This window comes from Lepidochelys kempii, chromosome 1 (assembly GCF_965140265.1).
Source record: "Lepidochelys kempii isolate rLepKem1 chromosome 1, rLepKem1.hap2, whole genome shotgun sequence".
Classification (NCBI taxonomy): Eukaryota; Metazoa; Chordata; order Testudines; family Cheloniidae; genus Lepidochelys; species Lepidochelys kempii.
In genome coordinates, this window is record NC_133256.1 from 235,183,235 (window position 1) to 235,207,772 (window position 24,538).

General features: G+C 43.0%; 1 protein-coding gene across 29 annotated transcripts in view; it reads right to left on the reverse strand.

The window, feature by feature from the left end:
- PLEKHA5 (pleckstrin homology domain containing A5) overlaps nucleotides 1-24,538 on the reverse strand; it is a 273,041-nt gene that overhangs the window by 88,360 nt on the left and 160,143 nt on the right. For 28 of the 29 annotated variants that reach the window (XR_012155733.1, XR_012155734.1, XM_073318870.1 and 25 more), the window contains 2 exons: nucleotides 22,308-22,412; nucleotides 5,559-5,631 (listed from right to left, as the gene is read on the reverse strand). Coding sequence is in view for 26 of the 29 variants with exons in the window: in XM_073318870.1 (XP_073174971.1) it covers nucleotides 5,559-5,631; nucleotides 22,308-22,412 (178 nt within the window). In the remaining 3 variants the exon portion in view is untranslated. Of the gene's footprint in view, nucleotides 1-5,554; nucleotides 5,632-22,307; nucleotides 22,413-24,538 lie in introns of those variants that run through there. The other variant, XR_012155748.1, reaches the window with a different exon arrangement.

The window sequence follows — 24,538 nt, forward strand, 5'->3', positions numbered from 1 at the left end:
GTTATTGAAGGGAGGGAAAGAGAAAGAATGTGGACATGGAACCAAACAGCTGGATTGGGCATTGGGGCCAGCCAGGGAACTGGGTTAGGTAGGGGTCTGGGAGTGGGTGCTATTGAGGGGTTGGCAGGCAATCCCACTGTCAAGTCTTCCACCTCCTCGTTGTGCCCCAAATTCATGTCCTTACTCAGCCTCTCTGGGATGTAATGCCACAGGAGTGAGTGCCCCAGCAGGCTTGCTAAAGTTAGATAGTCAGACCAACGCTCCTGTCTGGATAGCCACAGGAGGTTCATTTTAAAACGTTTCCTGTGAAAACCATAAATATTTTACTAATCAAATACTATGGGAAATTCAGTTGTCCTCTGAAGATCTGTATTAAACTCAGATACTAAATTCAATCACTGAAGTGGAAAATAGGATTTTTAATCGTGCTTTAACTGACTCTCTCAACATAAGCTTAACTAAGGAGTTACTAATAACACCCCCACAGTAGAGACACATTGTGACTACTGGAGAAACAAGAATCTGCAACTCAGAAATTACTGGGTGAATGTTGTATTTCACTGACAGTGCATGTCTAGCCTTAATATACCTTAAGATACGCTTCCACAGATGACACCATTTGTTCATAAAGTGTATTGGATGACAGCTACGAAGCACAATGATAGCATTTTTCCAAACTGAGCATGCAGCCTACAAAGCAAACTATAATAGAAGAGCTATGCCATTCATGTCCAAATATAAATCTTTTCACAATGGGCAAGTTAACTTCTTCACATTACTACTTTGGGGATAAAGATTTAAATATAATGAGAACATTTGGAATCTCCTTCCTTGGAAGTTTTTAAGGTCAGGCTTGACATCCCTGGCTGCGATGATTTAATTGGGGATTGGTCCTGCTTTGAGCAGGGGGTTGGACTAGATGACCTCCTGAGGTCCCTTCCAACCCTGATATTCTATGATTCTATGATTTCACTATAACAACCACCCACAGAACAAACGTGAATGCCTAAATATTGCATTAAAAGGTGCAGAACAAGGAAGGGAACATTTTTTTTAAAGTTATCTTCTATTTTTCTTTTTATAACTTCACAGTTATAACTGCATAGGTTTATGCATGTGAGTAATCCCATATATGGCAGATGACTTTTGTTTGGGGAGGCTTATGCGAGCAGCGGAAGATCCATAAAAGTGACGGGAGCGTGGCCCCAACCCACCCTCCATTCATGCACCCCTTTGCTGAGTTGCTCTGGCATTGGCATGCACAGCAGGAGGAGTACCCCCATAGCTGGGCCAGCCAGTGAGAGGTTGTGCATGCTGATGCTGGAGCAACTCAGCTAAGGGACGCTAGAAGGAGCGTGTGTTTGTCATTTTTAAAAGTGTTGTTTTTTTCATGCCTTAAGGGCAAGCGAGGGCAGGGCGCCTTGGGGCAAAGAGGCAGAGCAAGGGTGGGATGCCTCAGGGAGTAGAGTCAGAGTGAGGGCGTGGTCAGTCCAGGTGCAAGTGGTTTCCCCACTTCTAGGGAGCTTCTGAGGGTGGCGCTCCAAGGGTACTTGGCCAGTGTGCCTCCAAAGGGAGGTGATCTGTGCCACAGCTGGCATTTCTTGCCCCCTGTATGGCCAGCTATTTTTGGGGAGGCTAAACCTCCCCAAGCCTCTTATACATGCCGCCTATGAGTAATCTCAGTGATGTCAATGAGACTTACTCGTGTGCACGGATCTTTTGCAGATCAAGGTCTAAAGTGTAAAATGTTTCCCAATCAGAATAATTGTCTTTTGCATCCACTTTGCACATGTGTAAATGACTGAAAAAGGTGTGGAAGTTGTACACCTGAAGAAGAGCTCTGTGTAGTCCAAAAGCTTGTCTCTTTCAGCAAAAGAAGTTGCTCCAATGCTCCTCATCTTTGAAAAAGTGTAAGGCAAAAGACAGGGACAAAAGAACTACTTGCATCCCACTGTTTATTCAGTACAACTTGCTAATACATTAGAGAGCAGAAAGATTTCAAAATAGTTTTTAAAAATGTTGGCCTCTGAGCCAATTTGCACATCCTTTCCAATTATGGACTGAAGTCAGGCATATTCAATTACAAGATTGAATGTTTTAAATCTCACATGACAACGGTTTATGCTCTTTAATATATTTACACTCCTTCTCTAGCACTTTAATTGGACTGAAGACCTACAATACAGTCACTACAAATCACACATGTTGCCATATCCTGAACTATTTAAAGTTTCTACAGAATTTTAGATTTATACTACAAAAACACTGAGTAGTGCAAATCTGACATTTGAGCTGTATGTCATGGGAGCCAGTCCCTAGCTGTCCCATAGCGAGGAGGAGATGGAGACCAAGCCGCAGAAGGCTCTATGAGGTTTTGGGGCTGGCTCCCACTCGTTGCCCCGACAGTGCACAGAGTCCAGGCGCCCTGGCACACACAGCCCCAGAGAGGGCAGGGGAGGTCTGGGAGCAAGGGCCAGACAGCAGAGCAAGTATTAAGCAGCTTTCCTGCAGGAACACAGAGTGACAGAGCTCCTGACTCAGCATGGCCAGGGGAGTGATGTGACCCACAACATCCTAGCAGCTGGGAGCTGCTTCTCGCACATCAGCTTTGCTCCCTGTTCTGGGGAAAAACTCCGCACAGCAGCAAGGAGGAACCAGAGCAGGAACGGGGAGCAGGCTCAGCCAGGCAGTAATGAACTTCTGGCCGCCATGCTTGCTGCCCAAAGCGCTACTCCTCTGCTGTCAGGAACTCTGGGAAACATATGGAGGACTTCTGGGACCTGAGTCAAGCTGGGGCCATGTGCACATAAGAAACAATAAGGCTCAGACCCTTCAGGGTCCTGGGACTCTGGTTTTTGAGGCCTAGGTTAGCCCAAATGGTGTGTGGATGCAAAGGGGGTTAGGCTTGAGCTCAGGCTCAAGCCCAGGCTTGAACTGCAGTGTAGACATATACACAGTGTCTTGGAGCTAGCCTCCCAGTTGGGGTGGACAGACTTGGGCTAGTGGGGCTGGCGTTAGCGCTCTAAAAACAGCTGTGTAGACAGTTCTTTGAAGTTCTGGTTTGGGCTGGAGCTTGGACTCTGAAACCTACAGAGGTGGTGAGGCTACAGAGTCCGAGCTGCAGTCTGAACTGCAGCTTTAAAGAGCTGTCTACACAGCTGTTTCTAGAGCACTAGCACAAGCCCTTCTACCCCAAGTCTGTCAATCCAGGCTGGAAGGCTCAATCCCGCGTGCTCCAAAGTGCTATGCAGACAAACCCTTACGAGGTACTATGTATCATTTTTCCTCCCTAGTCCAGAATATGAAAAAAAAACTCTAGAAAAGGCAACGTGGTATTTTCTCCTCCACATAAACTAGTGAGTTCTGAAAACACTTAGATTAAACTAACTTGTTTACCCATAAGTAAATCTCATTCAGTAGCACTCATATAAAAGCACTACCCATTTTTGTTACATTGAATAGTTGTGTATTTGAGGAACTGGATTTCTTTGTTACATGCATACTGCTATGCTTATAGTTTCCAAATTTTTAAAAATCTGCTTCCCATCATCTGAGCTTTTATCTATGTTACTCTACCCACTACATCCATCTTCATTTGTATAAATAGGAGAGAATCTTCTTATGCTGGTCTCTAAGATTTTTTGTTGTTGCAAGCAATATCTTTTCTATGTGAAAGCAGGCAGTCTTATCCCCCAGTGAAAACAAACATAATACTCTAAGCATTTAAAAATTACAATGAAATCAGTTTTCTTTCTACCCTTAAATCAGGACTTGGCACTGGATTTTAACATGGTAAAATTTTTGACTAAACCTTATCAACCTATCTGGTGTTACAGTCAGATATACAACCAGAAATACTGTTTGCAATTTAAGAGCAAATGCACATTTTCCCCTTTTCATCTAAGTTCCTGAATGAGATAGCACTAACCTAGTATAAACAACTTCCAAAGAATAGGGTTTAGAATTTGTCTGCTTGTTTTGTTTTAATAATTTCTAGTAACTGTAAACCATTGTTGAAACACTTTTTGATTTAAATACGTCTCAGTAATGAAATGACAGCTAAAATAGCTATCTGAAACTTCAGCTTCTTACTTTATACAGATTAGACTACTCTGCTTTTATTTCTGTCTCTCTTAACACCTTAATCAAACACAGAACAAATGGGAAATTGGAAACAGACCTCTGAATACTTAGTTTTATTTATGTTTAATAGCTGAATGGACAGCTCCATAGGCTTCAGAGCCCAAGCTACAACTTTAAAGCACCATCTACACAGCTATTCTTAAGAGTGAGCCCAGCTAGCCAAAGTCTATTGATCAGGGCTGGGAGGCTTGCTGCTGCAGGTTGTGTAGGTATACCCTTAGACTTTTAAGTTAAAAAACAAAAACAAAAAAACAAAAACACCTCTCAGTTGCATTGGGGGGGGGGGGAACATAAATCTGAGATTCAACCTACCCAGAATATTAAACAAATGAAACTTCCATGGGCTGTGCAGACATACCCTTAAAGGACTTCCTAAAAGTAGGCAAACGTTACAAGGAAAACCACAGAATAGGCACTGGCCATTTAACTACATAAAATAACTAAAGCTCAACCAATGTCTCCATGTCTAAATTACAGTCCTACTGAGTAGACTAATTCTGACCCAGCAGTGGTTTATCTAACAACATGTAATCTTTCAAGTGCTGAGTGCAAGCATGACGACTGCATTCCAATAATTCAGAATTTGAACTAACAAGAATTACAAAGAAAGCTTTTCTGCTTTGAGACTTAGTTTACCTTGATTAACGTAAAAATGTGCTGCACATTTTTCAAATAAGTATAATCATTTTCACTTCTGGGTATTTATACCCAGAGCTGTGCCAGAAAAGCCCCCTTTCATCTGGACCAGGCAAGCTTGTGGCAGATGTCCAGTGCAGGTACTCCACAGGGAATGGATACATTGATCTCTCAAAATGGATTGGTAAAGAATTTTTAAAAGAGCAGAGAAAGGGGATTTGGGGTTCCTACAACTGGTATGGTGGGGAGCCAGCCTCCTTCTTTATAGCCTTCCCACACACAACCCTCATATGAGGGGGGTGGCTGGGTCCCAACAGTGGATTGGCTGGGACCAGCATGGATAAGGGGACAGTCCCCAAGTATGTGCCAAGGGTTATGGAATTGCACTGTACTAGTCTATCTGCCACATACTCCCAGATATTTAAGAATAAAGCTACAGCTTAATTAAACCACATCCAGTGCCTCCTGTACTCCTTCTGGCAAAGCCAGATAAACACACAATGTCAGCAGTTGGTTTTGACCTGGGAAGTGCAGCTAGTTCTACTAGTGTGCTGATTTTACACGTCAAGTTAACCAACAGCTCTTTGTACCCTTTCACCAATTAGAAGACAGGATTAGCTTTATTTTAAAGGTTCAATTGTAGTTGGAGGCAGGCGGCAGAAGGGGGGAGGAAGAGAACAGTTTATGTCAACAACTCTTAAACTTTTTTTTTTAAAAGATGCAAAGATTTTCCTGTTTCTAAAGTAAAACAAAAACAAACCTTTCTGGAGAAAACTCACCTCTGTAATAGAAGAGACACAGATCAGAAAGCACAAACCATCGTTTCTTCCACAGCTTCATACCAGTACTATCCTACATTAAATCAAAGTGTTCAAGTAAGCATTTGTCAGACGATCAACAATTAATGCCTCATACTGAAAACAGATCCCCTGGTTTGCAATGATTTTATGTCATCTATTGATTTTCTTGTTTAAGAGCATGTTTTATGCACATTTGATTTCTTAACACAGTCCTGACTTTAAATACCAAGCTGATTACCTAGAAAGCGTACAGATGATCTAATTTAAGATTAAATGAAATACAAGCCTATTATTTTAGGAACCTAGAGACTACAATTTACAGTAAATGGGAAGAAGGAAATAAACATGTATGCTTTTTTAGAGGAACTATGTGAGCCAATATTTTAAAAGCTATCCTTATCTTTTCTTGTCTTTCATATCAAGTGTGTGCCAAACTCCCCGCTCCACCAGTATTCATAAACCTAAAGCAAATTTCTCTACAACATAAAAAAATTTATTCCTAAACCAATTTCATTTGCTTTTATGTATCTAACCAATTTGCAATACATTTCTCAGAATGAAGGACTGCCACGACTACTGCAGTGTAAGTAAGATGAAGCTTTGCGGTGTGCACATCCTGGTAAAATAAGATTTAATAAATATGTTAATGTACTCCAAAAAGAAAGGTATTTGTGAATTTTAAAAGTATTCTCATAGTGAATGGGATTTAAAGTGATATTCAAGGATGGCACTATAGTAAAACCCTAAGCTTTATATACACTCAAAGAAGAAGAGAGTATGCTATAAAAAATTTAAAAAAAAAGAGTCATCAAATTTTTTGGCTGCTCTTTTCAAGCTTTGCTCCCTAGGTAAAAAACAAATATTACCCAGAGTGTAAAACCTACTTTTTCTGAATAATTTTATCTATACTTAGCAAACCCTCTGCCACTGAAAGTTTTCATAATTAGAATATTTGGCACTATGAAAACTTGCATCAGAGGATCTCAAAATGCTTTACAAAACATTAATGAATCAAGTCTCAACACTGTCTGTGGTATTCCTATTTCACAGATGGGGAAACAAGACTTGGTCAAATGACCTGCCCTACCAAGATCATACACTACATCAGCAGTGGAGCTGGGACTATAACACAGGGATCCTGACTCCCAGGACTGTGGTTTAGCCACGAGACCATTAACTTTAAAGACTTGAAATGCTTGTAAAAGCTTTTTTTTTTTTTAATCTAAAGCATTCTTTTAACCCATGACAGACCATTTAAGAGGTTATTTAATTGAGCCATCCAACACAAGACATTCTCTTACTCAAGGACCTCAACTGATATCTACAGGGATCAAGAAGATTCCCCAAATCATGCCCATAACTGCACTACTACTCAAACATTATGGATTTTCTTTTTTGCTTTCCTTTGAATCATCAGGCCAAGATGCAGAAGAGTGGAGTTGATGATTAGGGTATGGCAAATCCTCCAGTAAAGTGAATACATTTGTATATGGTGTATTTGCACGCTATTTGTTTTCTTTTAGTTGAGTGTCATTACACAGCAATTGGACAGTGTTTTCCATCAATGAGAAAATTAAGAATTGGTTCTAGACTCAGATTTGGTAGAAAGAATATAGAATGATTTGAGAATGATGTTGTGTGTAATGAGCTTACACATCCTGAGACTCAAATTACTGTTCTGTATAATTAAATACAGTAGGAATGCTATTACTAGATAACTTGTCAGAGAATGAAAGCTGTATGTACTTTAACTGTAGCTCTCTGAAGGTTGCATCATACCCAGATAACACTCTTAGATCAGCTGACTTGTATCACCATCATTGCAAATACTTACACAGCACAGTAATTTATAGCATCCCCTTCCTATCTGAAGTCACCATTCAAACGTTAAGAGAATAAATGAGTCTTTAAGCCCACTCCAACTGAGTTTACCTTAAAATCTATCTGCTGTAGGCTTTTCATTAGTGAAACAAGACAGGAATTACATTCTAAAAGGGACTTGAACATTAGTATATAGCAATGAGGAGAATACAACTTTTACAAAAATAGCATAGCTCCGTACCTTAATTTACTACTTCTCCCATAGTAAGTCTTTTCTACACAATAGATCTCAGTTCTTGAATATTTCAGCATTACCATGATATACTAACCTGGCAAGACATTATATATCCCTTAAGAAATGAGTAATATGTAAAAGGAACTTCCCCCTCCTCCTGAGCCTTCCAATAAAGAAAGTATCAAATTGTTTTAGCAACGGAAGTATATCTTCCTATAAAACAAATTGCAAAGACACAGCTCAGGATAAAAAGGAGAAATTACTCACCAGAACAATAACTTGAGTTATTCAAAAACTTTTACCTCTGTGGATGCTTCACTGTAAGATGTATGCATGTTTGTGTACTCTCAACTGGAGATTGTAAAAGGCCACAATCTCAGAGGTGTGCCTTGTGCTCCCACATAAGGTCATGTAAGGAGATGTGGACCCACCACCAATCCAATTCCTTCTTAACCACGAAGCCTGGGAAGACTCCACAGCATAAGAAAAGATGGACAGGAGGTGGGGCATCCATAGAGAACAAAAGATCTCAAAGAACTCAAGTTACTGTACAGGTAAGTAACTGGCTCTTCTAGTATATGTCTCTAAGGATGCTTCACTGTAGCAGATCCCCAATCAGTCTCTCGTCACTGATGTAGGTGCTGAGGAGGCAAATCAAAGACAGTTCAGAGGACTGCATCACTGAAGGTAATATCAGCTCTAGATGCAGGTATGATGGCGTAATGTTTGGCAAACGTGAACTGAGGACCAGGTTGCAGCCCTGAAGATTTCCAATATGGAGACATCCTTAAGGAGGACTACAGAAGTAGACTGAGCCCTAGTGGAGTCAGCTGTCACTCCGTGAGGGGGATGTACCTCAGCAGCTTAACAGAAGGTCAAGATACAACCCAAAACCACTTCAGTAGTTGAGTGGAAACTAGCTGTCCCTTCATCCTTTTGGCAAAGTATACAGAGTCTGGGAGAAGCCCTGAAGTCTTAGTTCTGCCAAGGTAGAAAGACAAGGCACTTCTGACATCTAATGTGCGGAGACTAACTTTCTCCCTCGGGGTATGGAACTTAGGATATAATAAATGGATCTCTTGGTTGATATGAGATTCCAACGATACTTCAGGGATGAAACAAAGATGGAGGCATAGCATGACCCTGTCATAGTAGGAAGTAGCATACTATGGTTCTGACATGAGTGCCCCAAGTTCTCCCAGCCATCACCTCAGCCAGAAGGATATCAAAAATGAAGCCTCGAGAGAGATGTGAGAAGGACCAGGCAGCCTTCGGTTCAAATGGGGAGTTGCTCACGACGTTGAGGACCAGATTAATGTTCCATGGAGAAGTGTGGTTTCGGACAAGAGGGAATAACTTGAATAAATCCTTAGGGAATGATTTGTGGTTTGAGAGGCAAAGAGTAAAACCCCTTCTATAGGTAAGTGGAAGGCCTTAACGGTGGCCAGGAGCACTAACTCAGCTCACTGAAAGACCTCATGTCTAAGTCCAGTAGGTCATTTGGATCCCTAGAGTGGAGCTTCTGAGGATTGCAGAGTGGTGAAAACACCAAGAATGGAAGCATTTCTATTTTGGCAGTAAGTCTTACAAGTAGCAGGTTTCCTGATAGACAGAAGGACTGACTGAACATTGGCTGAGCAGTGAATTCTGTGCCCGAGAACCATCTAGGAGCCAAGTTGTCAGTTCCAGAGACGAGAGGTTGGGATAGGTCAGGACACCTGAGGTTTATGACAGATCTTCCCTGAGGGTAAGGCGGAAAGGCACTGCCAGAAAACAACGTGCCACACTTGCCTCAGCCACAATGGTGCTACCATGATAGCCCTCGCCCACTCTTATCTCAGTCTGAGCAAAGTCTTGATGATTAGAGGAACAGGCAGGTAAGCATAGAGCAGGAAGTGGGGCCAAGATTCTAGTGAGGAATCTCCTGAGGAACTGTGGCAATATGCTCTTCTGGAGCAGAAGAGATGACATTTTACATTGCTTGAAGTTGTGAAGAAGTCTACCTTGAGGAGGCCTCAGATCTGGCAGGTGCTGTGGAAAATGGAGCCATTGAGCTTCCCGTGCATGGTCCTGATGGACGGTCCTTGCTCAGGAAGTCTGCAACTGTGTTCTGAAGACCTGGCTGGTAAATCATGGAGATTTCTGTGTGATGTAAAAAGCATCAGTCCCACAGCCTTAGCAATTCTGTGCTTAAGGACTGGGATCTTGCTCCCACTTATCAGTTTTTGTATTGTACAGCTACAAATTACCCTGTTGTCTCACATTACCCTTAGAGTGTGCCCCTCGGTATCACAGAGGAAGTGCTAACACACAGACAACCCTTAGTTTCAGGATGTTAATGTGAAGCACTCTCTCTTGTGAGTACCATCTGTCTTGTGCTGTCCACCTCACAGATATGCCACCCCCCCAACCCAGGAAAGAAGCGTCCATAATGAGCTGTTTCTAAAGTGGTGGATGTGAAAATGGAGTTCCCATAAAGACCTTTAGTGGGTCTTTCCACCACTTGAAAGAGTCTACTACTTACATAGGCATGGTGATTTGTTTGGAAAGACTGCCTGTTTAGGGTGTACGTAGTCCTTAGCCATGCCTGAAGACACCTGAAGTGCATGTATGCAGTGTAACAAACAAGGAGACCAAAACGTAGCCCAGCTGTTGCAGGCAGGTTCTTGCAGTTATTGGGGACCGTGCCGTAAAGATCAGTCCGGACATAGTGAAGAATCTGTCATTGGGCAGGTAAGCCCAAGCCGCTAGGGCAGGGGTGAGCAAACTTTTTGTCCTGAGGGCCACATCAGGGTGCAAAACTGTATGGAGGGCTGGATGGAGAAGGCTGTGCCTCCCTAACGGCCTGGCCCCGACCCCTATCCGACCCCTCCCATTTCCTGCCCGCTGACTGCCCCCCCTCAGAACCTCCACCCATCCAACCCCCCCGCTCCTTGTTCCCTGACTGCCCCCTCCTGAGACCTCCGCCCCTAACTGCCCCCCCGGGATCCCACCCCCTATCCAACCCACCCTGCGCCCAGTCCCCTGACCCACCCCAGAACCATTTGAGTTTGGCATGGACCTGATTAAGTCTATTGCTGAAATGGTGTTAGACATTTTTACATTGACACAGAGGCCCAGAGACTGATATTGGGTTAGGGTCTTGGTGGTTGCTAATTGAGCCTCTTGGGAGGAGTGGCCTCTGCAGAGCCAGTTGTCCAAATATGGGAAGGCTGTAACCTATTTATCATTGTGGGCTGCATATGTGGCCCACAATGTGTTACAAGGGCCATACCTTGAGAACCATAGAGCCCCCCCAACCCCTCCACAGTCCCCCTCCACAAAATGGGGCCAGGAGCAGCACCCTGTCCGCAGGGCCAGACCGTGCCATGTGGGACTGGGCAGCTAAAACCTGGTGGTGCTGCAGCACCCATACACCCCTAGCTCCCAATGCCCCCCACTGCCCAGAGTGCCTCCCTGGCCCACAAACCTGCCCAGAGACCCACTCTCCCATACCCTGCAGCACTCACCAGCTCCCTGCTGCCAGCAGCGCTCCAGCAGACTGCCAGATGCTGTCTCCCCTTCAGCCAGCCCCGCCCCCTCACAGACCAGAACAGCAAATTTTTTTTTTTTTTTTTTTAAGCACACAGCTGGGCCTCTCTCTTTACAGGACCTGCCTTTAAACTCATGTGTACTGTATACCACAACGGGACATGAGTTTTTCTGAGACACTCAAAATAGCCTGCCTGTAACTATGGAAGACAGACCTATGGCAGGTCTGGCTGGGCTTGAACCCAGGGGTTTTAGGCATAAAACGGAGAAGTGCCATACACCACAATGGGGAAGGCAAGAAGTTGGGGGTGGGGAGCTTAGGAACCCTCTGAGTACAAGTTGTGCTACAACTAAGAAAATAATAACTAGGAAAAAGGAAAACTAACTACATAAACAAAAACAGCAAGGGAAGAAAGAAAAGGCAGGAAGTAGATGAAAGAAGCAGATACTGCAATTGTTCCATCTCAACCCACAGGTGACTGAGAAGGAACTAGAGTGGCAGCGAGTCCGCACCTCCTTATATGCCCTTGCCCAAGAGCACAAGGCATTGCTCTCACAGGTGCAGCCCTATAGATGCTGCTTTTTGCAACTTCCAGTCAAGAGCGCACAAATGTGCGCACATCCTATAGTGGACAAATATTCAAAGGAGTGAGTATTATAGACAGGAACGTGAGGGAAGTAAATTCAATTTCTGAAATGAGAGATTACAGCATAGACAGACTACATCTGGATGCACTATTCTTTGAATCACCTTGTTACGTTTTTACCTCTCATGGTAGTGAAATTCATCAAACACATAATGCATGATTTTCCTTTATTAATGGAGTTATCCAGGGCTCATTTTGACAATAGTCTCACTATATATTTGTTTCTCAGTTGATCCTAATGTACCCTAGAATAAAAATTCATCCCAGAATTTAATGCAAATTTTACTAATTTTCCCACCAATTATTTGATTAAATGTCGCTATCTGACTAGCTATATTCAGGATGTTTTAACTTCTCTTTTTGATACTACCTCAATGTGTGTTCCATTGGACATAAATAAGCTCTAGGAGACAGGACTGAGCCTGTGTGTACAGAAGGAATTAAGCAGAGGAGAGTGGAAGTGGTTAAACCCTTCGTACTTTGAGGCCCCATTGGAAGATATTTAATTATTTGATTCACACTGAATTATTTCACCACCTATCAGATCTCCTCCGAAGCAGAGTACCCAAATGCTGACAACCATTCACATGACTCTAGATTCTTTGGTACTGCCTTCTATATCAACACAAGACAATATTCATGAAAAGCCAGCTATAAGAACTCAAGATTCAGTAAGTAACTGAAGAAGCAGCTAGTAAATTAAAAATAGGACTGACAAATCTTGGCAAGAAAAACAACTACAAATTGATATATCAATGAAATTTTGAAGCCATAGTTAACTGGATTTATGTATAAATATACGCATACTAAAACATTAAAAAAGTTCATATCAGATGTTGAACATGCAATGGCAGTAATTGTGCACAACAATTTGTGGCAAGGCACCTCTTCTCTCTCCCCAGACTTAGTGTTTCCCCCTCTGGCGATGGTGGGCCTGGAGTAATCAGCCCCACTCTGGCAGGGTTTGCCTTCCCCCTTCTGTGCTCCCTTGGTCATATTTTCAGAGTAGGCCTGAGGGTCGGCCTCTGGGGTGATCCTCCACCAAACAAAAGGAAACAGTCAAACAAAAACCCAGGAAGGTGCCTTTCACTGCAACCTCTCACTGGGGCAAGGTGTTGTCCGGTTGGTTGCCCTGGGGTGTCAGTCCTTCCCCTAGCAGGCACTCAGGTTTGGCGGTTTCCCCTATGGGAAGGAGCACAGCCTCTCACATGGAACCGCCTATTTCTCTGCTGCCATTAGCCTGGCAGCAGCTTGTGTGTGTCTCCTCCTTTTCTCCCCCCAGAGGAGGGGTTTTTAAAGGCTTCAGGCAGCCCTTAATTGGATTCAGGTGTCCCTAATTGATCTGAGGTAACCCCTTCTCAGCTTGTAGGAAAAAAAGCTTTCAACATTCTAGGGCAAATATATCTGCCTTCCAGGACCCTCTTGCAGCCATCCGGACTGACTCTGTCACAAATTATAGGCACGCCAATGTGCACAGAAGGCTTCAAAGCTCTCTGTATGAAAATCATATCCTACCTTTGAACACAATATGTATGTTTGCATTCCTATATACATCCCTCCTTTTCAAACAGAGCTTCCAGTATCTTGATAGATTAACAGAAACTAGAGTTAGAAAGTTAGAGTTATTAAGTCATCTAGTTTATCATCCTGCTGATGCAGATTTGCTCCTTACATAACATTTTTTAATAATTTGCACCGTTTGCGTGTGTGTGTCTCAAATGATTAGGTGTCCTCTTCCTGGAGTGCGAATCCACAATGACTTGTGGCCCAAGTGTGAAGACCCTAGATGACAGTGAGACATCTGAAGGAAACATTTGCAAATTACAGGTTTCAGAGTAACAGCCGTGTTAGTCTGTATTTGCAAAAAGAAAAGGAGTACTTGTGGCACCTTAGACACTAACCAATTTATTTGAGCATAAGCTTTCATGAGCTACAGCTCACTTCATCGGATGCATACTGTGGAAAGTGTAGAAGATCTTTTTATACACACAAAGCATGAAAAAATACCTCCCCCCACCCCACTCTCCTGCTGGTAATAGCTTACCTAAAGTGATCACTCTCCTTACAATGTGTATGATAATCAAGTTGGGCCATTTCCAGCACAAATCCAGGTTCTCACCCCCCCCTCCCCCCACACACACACAAACCCACTCTCCAGATTCTATGTGGACTCCTCCTGAAGGTCGAAACAGCAGACTGGACTTCTACATAGACTGCTTCCGCCAACGTGCACGGGCTGAAATCGTGGAAAGCTTGTTCATATTCCGACCTATTCATGACGACAACAGCACCTCCTTTGTCAGCCTTTTTGATTATGATGTCAGAGTTGTTTCTGAGGCTGTGGATGGCATTGTGTTCTGCACGGCAGAGGTTATGGGGCAAGCGATGCTGCTTTTCCATGATTTCAGCCCATGCACGTCGGGCCAGTCTGCTGTTTCGACCTTCAGAAGGAGTTAAAGACTCAGAAACTTTCAGAATAAGGTGGTAGTTACCAGACATGTTCAGTAGATGCTCTGGGCTGTATATAAAGTTTTCATTGTGGACAACCCATCTGGCAGGTTATATCCTAGTCGTGCTCTGAGAGCGGAGCCAGAGAGCAAAAGGGAGTAGGGATTTTAATAAAGGAGTTAAGAACAACCCTGTGGATTCAACAGTTGATGGATGCAGAAGCAAGAATTGGTTTGCTGTGAGGGCTAGGTCCCAATACCTCTACTTTGGATGCAAGTGAGTGCAACTTCAGCTTTACTGGCTAAGGAAGCCCTCCATTAGGATAATGTTTGATCCACCACAGTACGTTTTATGGACCTAGAGGGACAGGTCGGGGGAGTATGTGTTACATGTCGCAGCTACAGAGCCTGTAGCACATATATTTAGCTATCAGCTAACTGCTTTAAACTGGGATTCTGTTTCAGAAAGAGAATGGGGGCACTACTTAGTGAGGTGAGGATTTGTGAATTCTTGCCTGATTTAGCTGGGCTTATAGGGAGAAGACTGTGCTCTAAAGAGAGGAAATGGATATTTTATATGTGATCCCAATCCCTGTCACACTTTGGATACAGGGTACAGACTTCTGTTTCACCAGCAACTGAGAGGACCAGTCAGCTATTAACACAACAGCTGGAATGATACTAGCTGTGGAGATCCCCAGACTCTTTGTTTGCCTACTGGGTTCTGAAGTGTTTGACAGGACAGAGATGTTGACACTTCTCAAGCTCTTTCCAGCAGTTGACAAGAACATCAGAGGAACAATGGGGGGGAATAAACAAGGGGAAATAGTTTTACTTTGTGTAATGACCTATCCATTCCCAGTCTCTATTCAACCCTAAGTTAATTGTATCCAGTTTGTAAATTAATTCCAATTCAGCAGTCTCTCTAAAAGTTGAAATTCTTTAACAAAAAAACTTCAAAAACAGACTCCAATGAGAGACTGCTGAATTGGAATTAATTTGCAAACTGGATACAATTAACTTAGGGTTGAATAGAGACTGGGAATGGATGGGTCATTACACAAAGTAGAACTATTTCCCCAAGTTTATCCTCCCCCCACCGTTCCTCAGACGTTCTTTTCAACTGCTGGAAATGGCCCACCTTGATTATCACTACAAAAGGTTCTTCACCCCCTCCCCTGGTAATAGTTCACCTTAAGTGATCACTCTCTTGTTACAGTGTGTATGGTAACACCCATTGTTTCATGTTCTCTGTGTATATAAATCTCTCCACTGTATTTTCCACTGAATGCATCCAATGAAGTGAGCTGTCGCTCATGCTCAAATAAATAAAATAAATAAAATAAAGCTTATGCTCAAATAAATTTGTTAGTCTCTAAGGTGCCACAAGTACTACTTTTCCTTTTGCGAATACAGACTAACACGACTGTCACTCAAACTTCTCAAGCTCTGAAGATTCAGATTTCAAGGCCAAAATGGACCGTTGTGATCATCTCATTCAACATCCTGTGTAACAAAGGCCATAGAACTTCCTTAAAATAATTCCTAGAGAACATCTTTAAGCCCTGGTCTAGACTACGAGTTTATGTCAAATGTAGCAGTGTTAGATCGATTTAACCCTGCACCCATCCATACGACGAAGCCATTTTTGTCGACTTAAAGGGCTCTTAAAATCGATTTCTGTACTCCTCCCCGATGAGGGGTTTAGCGCTGAAATCAACATCACTGGGTCGAATTTGGGGTAGTGTGGACGCAATTCGACAGTATTGGCCTCCGGGTGCTACCCCAGAGTGCTCCATTGTGACCGCTCTGGACAGCACTTTCAACTCAGATGCACTAGCCAGGTACACAGGAAAAGCACCGGGGAACTTTTGAACTTCATTTCCTGTTTGGCCAGCATGGTGTGACCATGCAGAGCTCTATCAGCAGAGGTGACCATGCAGTCCCAGAATTGCAAAAGAGCTCCAGCATGGACCGAATGGGAGGTATTGGATCTGATCGCTGTATAGGGAGACGAATCCGTGCTATCAGAACTCCGTTCCAAAAGACGAAATGCCAAAATATTTGAAAAAATCTCCAAGGGCATGAAGGACAGAGACTATAACAGGGACCCGCAGCAGTGCCACGTGAAAATTAAGGAGCTCAGGCAAGGCTACCAAAAAATCGAACAGGCAAACAGCCACTCTGGGTCAGAACCCCAGACATGCCACTTTTATGATGAGCTGCATGCAATTCTAGGTGCTGCTCCTACCACTACCCCACCCCTGTATGTGGACTCCTGCAAGGTGGGGGAGTCTCCCGCAACGGGGATGAGGATTTTGGGGACGAGGACGATGATGATGCGGAAGATGAAACCGTTCTGCCCGACAGCCAGGAACTGTTTCTCACCCTGGATCCAATACCCTCCCAACCCTCCCAAGGCAGGCTCCCGGACCTTGAAGGCGGAGAAGGCACCTCTGGTGAGTGTACCTTTGTAAATATAATACATGGTTTAAAAGCAAGCATGTTTAATGATTAATTTTCCCTGAAGACTTGGGATGCATTTGCAGTCAGTACAGCTACTGGAAAAGTCTGTAAACTTGTCTGGGGATGGAGCAGAAATCCTCCAGGGACATCTCAACGAAGCTCTCCTGGATGTACTCCCAAAGCCTTTGTAAAAGGTTTCTGGAGAGGGCAGCCTTATTCCGTCCTCCATGGTAGGACACTTTACCACGCCAGGCCAGTAGCACGTAGTCTGGAATCATTGCATAACAAAGCCTGGCAGCGTATGGTCCCGGTGTTTGCTGGCATTCAAGCAACATCCGTTCTTTATCTCTCTGTGTTATCCTCAGGAGAGTGATATAATTCATAGTCACTTGGTTGAAATAGGGGAATTTTATTCAGGGGACATTCAGGTGGCCATTCCTGCTGGGCTGTTTGCCTGTGGCTGAAAAAAAATCATCCCCACTTTTAGCCACGCTTGGAGGGAGGGGTGGGGGACGTTCACGCTGAGCTGTTCACGTTTGGCTGGCAAGGATCTTCCCTGATACTAGTCACGCGGTGGGAGGAGGAGTGAAGCGATCATCCCAGAGAATTTGGGGGGAGGACTTAGCTGGGTTTGTGCTGCACGTTAACCCGAAAACTGCAGCCCCTCCTTTTAAATGGCCAACCCAACAGGTGCTTGGTATGGGAAAGGAAGGCACTGCTGTTTGAAACCATTCACCATGAAAGAGTCTACCCACTGTTCCCTAAAATGTGTCTTTTTAAATACTACTCTCCCGTTTTTTCCTCCCGCAGCTGCAAATGTTTCAACACTCCCCCTATCATCTCCATCCCAGAAGCTAGCGCAGATACGAAGGCGAAAAAAACGCACTCGCGATGAAATGTTCTCTGAGCTCATGTAGTCCTCTCGCACTGAAAGAGCTCAGCAGAATGCATGGAGGCAGACAATTGCAGAGTCCAGGAAAGCAAAAAATGAACGTGAGGAGAGGTGGCAGGTGCAAGATGATAGGTGGCAGCAGCGTGATGAGAGGAAGCAATGCTGAGGCTACTCGAAGAGCAAACTGATATGCTCTGGCATATGGTTGAGCTGCAGGAAAGGCAGAATGAGCAGAGACTGCTGCTTCAGCCGCTGGGTAACCACCCACCCTCCTCCCCAATTTCCATAGCCTCCTCACCCAGATGCCCAAGAATGCGGGGAGAGGGCCTCCGGGCAATCAAACCACTCCACCCCAGAGGACTGCCCAAGCAACAGAAGGCTGGCATTCAATAAGTTTTGAAGTGCAGTGTGACCTTGTCCTCCCCTCCTCCCCCACCCCTCCTGGGCTACCTTGGCAGTTATCCCCCTATTTGTGTGACGAATTCATAAAGAATGCATGAATTTGAAACAACAATGACTTTATTGCCTCTGCAAGTGGTGATCGAAGAGGGGAGGGTGGTTGGCTTACTGGGAAGTAGAGTGAACCAAGGGGGCGGGTTTTCATCAAGGAGAAAAACAGAACTCTCACACCGTAGTCTGGCCAGTCATGAAATTGGTTTTCAAAGCTTCTCTGATGCGCAGCGCGCCATACTGTGCTCTTCTAACCACCCTGGTGTCTGGCTGTGCATAACCAGCAGCCAGGCGATTTGCCTCAACCTCCCTGCCACTATATGTCTCCCCCTTACTCTCACAGATATTGTGGTGCTCACAGCAAGCAGTAATAACAATGGGAATATTGGTTTTGCTGATGTCTAACCAAGTAAACTGCGCCAGCGCGCTTTTAAACGTCCAAATGCACACTCTACAACCGTTCTGCACTTGCTCAGCCTATAGTTGAACAGCTCCTTACTACTGTCCAGGGTGCCTGTGCATGGCTTCATGAGTCATGGCATTAAGGGGTAGGCTGGGTCCCCAAGGATAACTATAGGCATCTCCAATGGTCTGGAAAGTATGTCCCTTCCTGCAGCTGTTCAAATGGACCAGAGTTCCTGAAGATGTGAGCATCATGTACCTTTCCCGGCCATCCCACGTTGATGTTGGTGAAACGTCCCTTGTGATCCACCAGAGCTTGCAGCACCACTGAAAAGTACCCCTTTCGGTTTATGTACTGGTGCTTGTACTGCCTTGGTGCTCCAGTCCCAAAATAGGGATATACTTTCCGTCTATCGCCCCACCACAGTTAGGGAACCCCATTGCAGCAAAGCCATCCACTATGACCTGCACATTTCCCAGAATCACTCCCCTTGACAGCAGCAGCTCAGTGATTGCGTTGGCTACTTGGATCACAACAGCCTCCACAATAGATTTGCCCACTCCAAATTGATTCCCGACTGACCGGTGGCTGTCTGGAGTTGCAAGCTTCCAGAGGGCTATTGCCATTTGCTTGTGAACTGTGAGGGCTGCTCTCATCTTGGTATTCGTGCGCTTCAGGGCAGGGGAAAGCACGTCACAAAGTTCCATGAAAGTGCCCTTACGCTTGCGAAAGTTTCGCAGCCACTGGGAATCATCCCAGACCTGTAACACTATGCGGTCCCACCAGTCTGTGCTTGTTTCCCAGGTCCAGAATCGGCGTTCCACTCCATGAGCCTGCCCCATTGCCACCAGGATGTCCAAATTACCGGGGCCCGTACTTTGAGAGAAGTCTGTGTCTATGTCCTCATCAATCTCATCACCGTGCTGCCGTTGGCTCCTCGCCTGGTTTTGCAGGTTCTGGTTCTGAACATACTGCAGGATAATGCACGAGGTGTTTACACTGCTCATAACTGCCATGGTGATCTGAGCGGGCTCCATGCTTGCTGTGGTATGGAGTCTGCAGCGAGCAGAGTTGCACCGGAAGCAGTGGATGACTATGGTTAGCAGGCCTACTGCACTGTCTGCTGCCAGCAGCACCAGGACACAACAGTGGCGGTGTTGGTGAGCTGAACTGAGCGGGCTGCACACTTGCCATGGTATGGAATCTGTAGGAGAGCAGGAAAGCAGAGTTGCAGCAGAAGCAATGGCTGATGACCTGCGAGGTGGATTCAGGAGAGCAGAGTTGCAGCGCAAGTGGGAGCCCATGACAGCCAACATAGAGAAATTTGCTATTGAGACAAGAGCAGGAGAGCAGAGTTGCAGTGGAAGCGGTGGTTCGATGATGACTGTTAGCAGTCCTACTGCACCGTCTGCTGAAAGTAGTATGGCATCCGCATGGAAAAAAGCGTGAAATGATTGTCTGCCATTGCTTTCACGGAGGGAGGGAAGACTGACGACATGTACCCAAAACCACCCACGACAATGTTTTTTCCCCATCAGGCATTGGGAGCTTAACCCAGAATTCCAATGGACGGTGGAGACTGCGGAAACTGTGGGATAGCTACCCACAGTTTAACGATCTGAAAGTCGATGCTAGCCACGGTACTGTGGATGCACTCCGCCAACTTAATGCACTTAGTGGACACACAAACAATCGACTGTATAAAATCGCTTCCTAAAGAAACAGACTTCTATAAATTCGACCTAATTTCGTAGCATAGACATATCCTTAGAAAAAACATCCAATCTTGATTTAAAATTTATCAGAATACCCCATGGGTAAATTGTTCAAATGGTTAATTACTCTCACTATTAAAATTTTTTACATCTTACAGGTGACACACACTACATACTATGGTCGCACTAGAAAGATGAGAAATCATCTTTGAGAGAAAATCAGAGGGGAATGTGTTTTGATGTGTGCAATGAAGTTAGAAAATGTTATATTCAACCTTATATTTGAATGTTTGTAACAAACAAAAGGGGAAATCTATAAGGAACACCAGTAGATTTATTGTCTAACAACATTTGTTTTGACGTTATTCATAGTATTTACAATATTTTAGACTATTTACAGTGTGCTGTGTCCATTAAATGTTTAACTAACAAAACATATGTTGTACTCTGAAATTGACTGGGAACTGTTAACATCCACTTATCAGGGTTTTACATACAAGAGCCCTGAGGTTTAATTCTGTGTAATGATTTTTGAGAAGTCATAGAGAGACAGAACTGTGGTCTGCCTGAAGCTAAGCTGAGGTGCAGGAAGAAAGGGAGTGTAATATTGCTTGAGCTCTACTGCCCCCCGTTATACTAGCTAGAGAAATAAATCATGTGTGTTAATGGGTTAAAGTGCAGCAGAAAAAGATGTTTTTCTCTGCCATCCTTCCTAATTGAAACTGGAATTTGAAAATCCAAATGGCTTTTTTTCCTTCTTACCCACCACTAACAGTAAGAATTCTGCTGGCCAAATTATGCCGCTGCTAACTGTACAAAACTGTGGTCTTTATGGATTTAAATTAGGATAACTGATCATCTCATTTATTAGAATCCATTAAACAACTCTGTTCTTGGTGCAAAGTAGTAGTATTTTCTTACATATCATTTTTTTCTTAGTATAGAATGTATTTGTTGGTTTGAACATTTTGTATGGGGGTTAGGCTATTAATTCCACCACAATGTTTTTTTCAGTACAATTTCTTTTTCCCGAACGAATATGTTAACTGGACATAACTTTATAAGTGAAATTACTCCAGAAATTCGAAAGCAGCTTCTTTTCAAGCCATAAAGTAACCAAAGAGGAAAGCCCACATAACCCAACCTTATGGTCCTTTAGCCGGCAAAGGCTGGATAAAAGCATGGGCAGAGAGAAGAATCTAAATATGGAGGAGGAAACCCACTGCCACCCCAAGTGAAGATCAGTCAGTGCTTAATGTAGTTAAATGATCAATGTTTTTAATTCTCTACCTAAAAAAGACAGAGGAAAAACTATTTCAGGTCATCTGTTTGCAACACAGTCAACTGGACTATGCTTGGCAATTGTGGGTCCAATACATACATAACCCCCCCAACCCCCATGCCTATTTTCACCTAAAAACACCAGTTTGTTTTCCAGTAGCACCCACGACATGCTAGAAAAAGAGGTGTTCTTGCCCTAAGATCCAATAGTGCTGAACTGCTGATTGCAAGAAAGTACAACCAGTTAGGAGATTTTCAAAAGCAAAAATGACAAAAAGCCATTGACTTTCAGTGGGATTTGGGTGCCTAATTGCTATTTATACTTTTAAAAATCTTCCCCTTAATGTACATTAGTGACTAAAAAAATCACAGTTCAAACACACACACTCCCAGTATATATACATTACCAATGTTCAAGCCAAAAAATATCCCCCAATAGCCATCCCAGAATAATAAATAGCAAAACATTTGGCCACTCACTCTTGTCCCATTTTCCCACCAGTTATGATTTATTAACTTAGTCTTCCATTCCCAATATGTATTTGCCAGACACCTATCCCCCAAATCCTTCAGATATAACAGGTCCCTGAATTTACAACATTGTACCTTTCTCTTCTTATGCTTCCCAAAGAAATACAACAAGTAAACCACTATTCTGTACTTCCTGGCTGCCTTTATTCATTTTTCATTGTGTATTTTATTTAGTAGGTGATATGAGTTAATGAAAGGCAACACACATGCACCAGAAGATATTGTCATCTTCGCTCCAATGTTTCTAGCATTAGGTTTCACAAACTATTGTCCTGCATACAATAACAAACAAGGAAAATATATGAATACCTGCTTGTAAAGCCACCCCCGTCTGATGACTGGTGCGTTAGGATTCCTCTTTATTGAGTTTGATCTCTTTCCAAAATTATGAACCTTCTTTGAAGACCGTGACGTCTAAATGGAATGAACATGTTAGAAAATGCACCATCAGTGTCTATTAAGTCTAGGAAATTGTCACACATTTCTTTCTTCAGATTTTTGTTCTCTATCCATGTTTCCCCTTGAGAATTGCAGGATATTATTTTGTTCCTTTTTAGACAAATAAGTATGGTAATTGCCATGCTGTTTCTGCTGGTTCCAGAATTTCTCTAAATTTTTTGCAGTGAGAAAGAGAAATCCCAGAGCATAACAGGATCAAAACATTTTAAATAGAGATTTAATAGAATTTTTTAAAAACAAAAATACAGCTGACTTTATTCTAAGACAGGGCTTGAAGAGCACTTACAAGACAATACAAGAACTAGCAAGAGAACTAAAACTATGATAGATGGCAAAGCAACACCTTGGTGAGAAAAGCCCAGCTTTCTTCTGTTCCCAGCAAAACCCCAATAACTGGGATAGAGGTCAGATTGCTACAAGGGTGCAATCTCTGGCTTCTGATTGAACCTTTCATATCCTCCTCTGGTGAAATAGCTTTTATTCTATCTCTTCTCCCCTCACAATCTTTCCATTCATTTTCTCTTGGCTGCTACAAAAGGGAGAAGATCTTCACTACTCTACATGTTGCTCCAACAGATGTTTTGGTTCTCCTTCCCTTGTCACTCCAGCATCCATTTCTCATGATGCTTATAGCTTTTTTTCAAGCTGTTACAGAATGAAATTAAAGTGATTCTTGACAGTTTAGAAGAGCAGTTGTGAAACTAACCAGAGTCCTATCTTTTTCCACTCCTCTTCTGCCTCATAAAGCAATAAGTAGCAGCAGAGGCACTGGAGGGTTCACTGTGTCTTGAATACTGCTCTGCATTGGTTTACATTTAGTTTTTATTTGGAAAGTTACTGTTGCAAACAAAGGATAGAATCCTATTTTTTATATTAAAAGCTTAAATTCCACAGAAATTAATGGCTTAGAGGCTGGCGTATTGACAAGGAAAAGGGCAGGGGACTAGGAAACAAGAATCCTAGGTTCTGTTCCTAGCTCTGCTACAGATTTACTGCTTTACTTTGGACAAGTCATGTAACTTCTGGACCTCAGTTTAATCTAACACTGATGAGATAAAATTCCCCTTTAAGGTAGTGAAGTAAGGCCTTAACTGGTGTTTGTTAAGCTACTCAGATGAAAGGTCCTTATAAATGTGAAAAATACTATTATTGCTTCTCGTATCTACAAACTTGTATTCCAAAAATTATTGCCTGGATATGGGGTTGCTTTGTGGAGGCGCTTTCTAAATTTGGATTTACACTTAGCTGTGGTCTATAAAGCCTCTAAATTAGAGAAACAATTCCATAAGTTATGAGGGAACGACAAATCTGAAAAGTGTACAAAGACATGATACAGCCAACACAAATGCTGAACATGGACAATTATGGCTTTGCCCTCAAACAAACAACTGGCTATCTTAGTAACCCATGCGTAGGACAGCTCTTTGATTGCATAAATTAAGCAGTGGGAGCATGGTCACCATTTAGCTGTTATAGAACAACAGAGCATAGAGGTGTACCTCAGATTAAGAGCCAACACAATAATAGATAAAATTTCATTGGGAATTGATTTTCAGAAGAACAAAGACTTTAGTGTGCCCACTGTGTAACTGTTGAATTTCGACTCTGCCTGTAACAGAGTATTTTCCATATATATAGCAGACAATATTAAGACACCAGCACCAGCAACAGAGGAGATGAGGGAGAAAAAGAAAAAAGGATTTTTAATTTTAATACAAAATTCAAAAGGAAGACTATATTATATATTTTTCTGAAATTCTGGTTTGTATTCTCTTGAAAGCATGCTAATAATGTATTTCTCTACTAAGTTTGCAAAGCATAGATTATTAATAAAAGTACATTCTGACACTACAAAATTTTTAAACAGCCTTGTTGAAATGAACAGGATATTTAGATTAGATTTCAAAGGGATTTTTCATAATATAGTAGCACATGTAACACTGCATAATCTATTTTACCTTAATAATAATATGCAGCTTTTGTGAACAATATTATTCTGTGAACAACAGCATAAGGTCTTACAATAAAAAAAGGTTTACAGTCCCAAATCTTAAGTCAACACTTTATTAAAGCTCACAAGA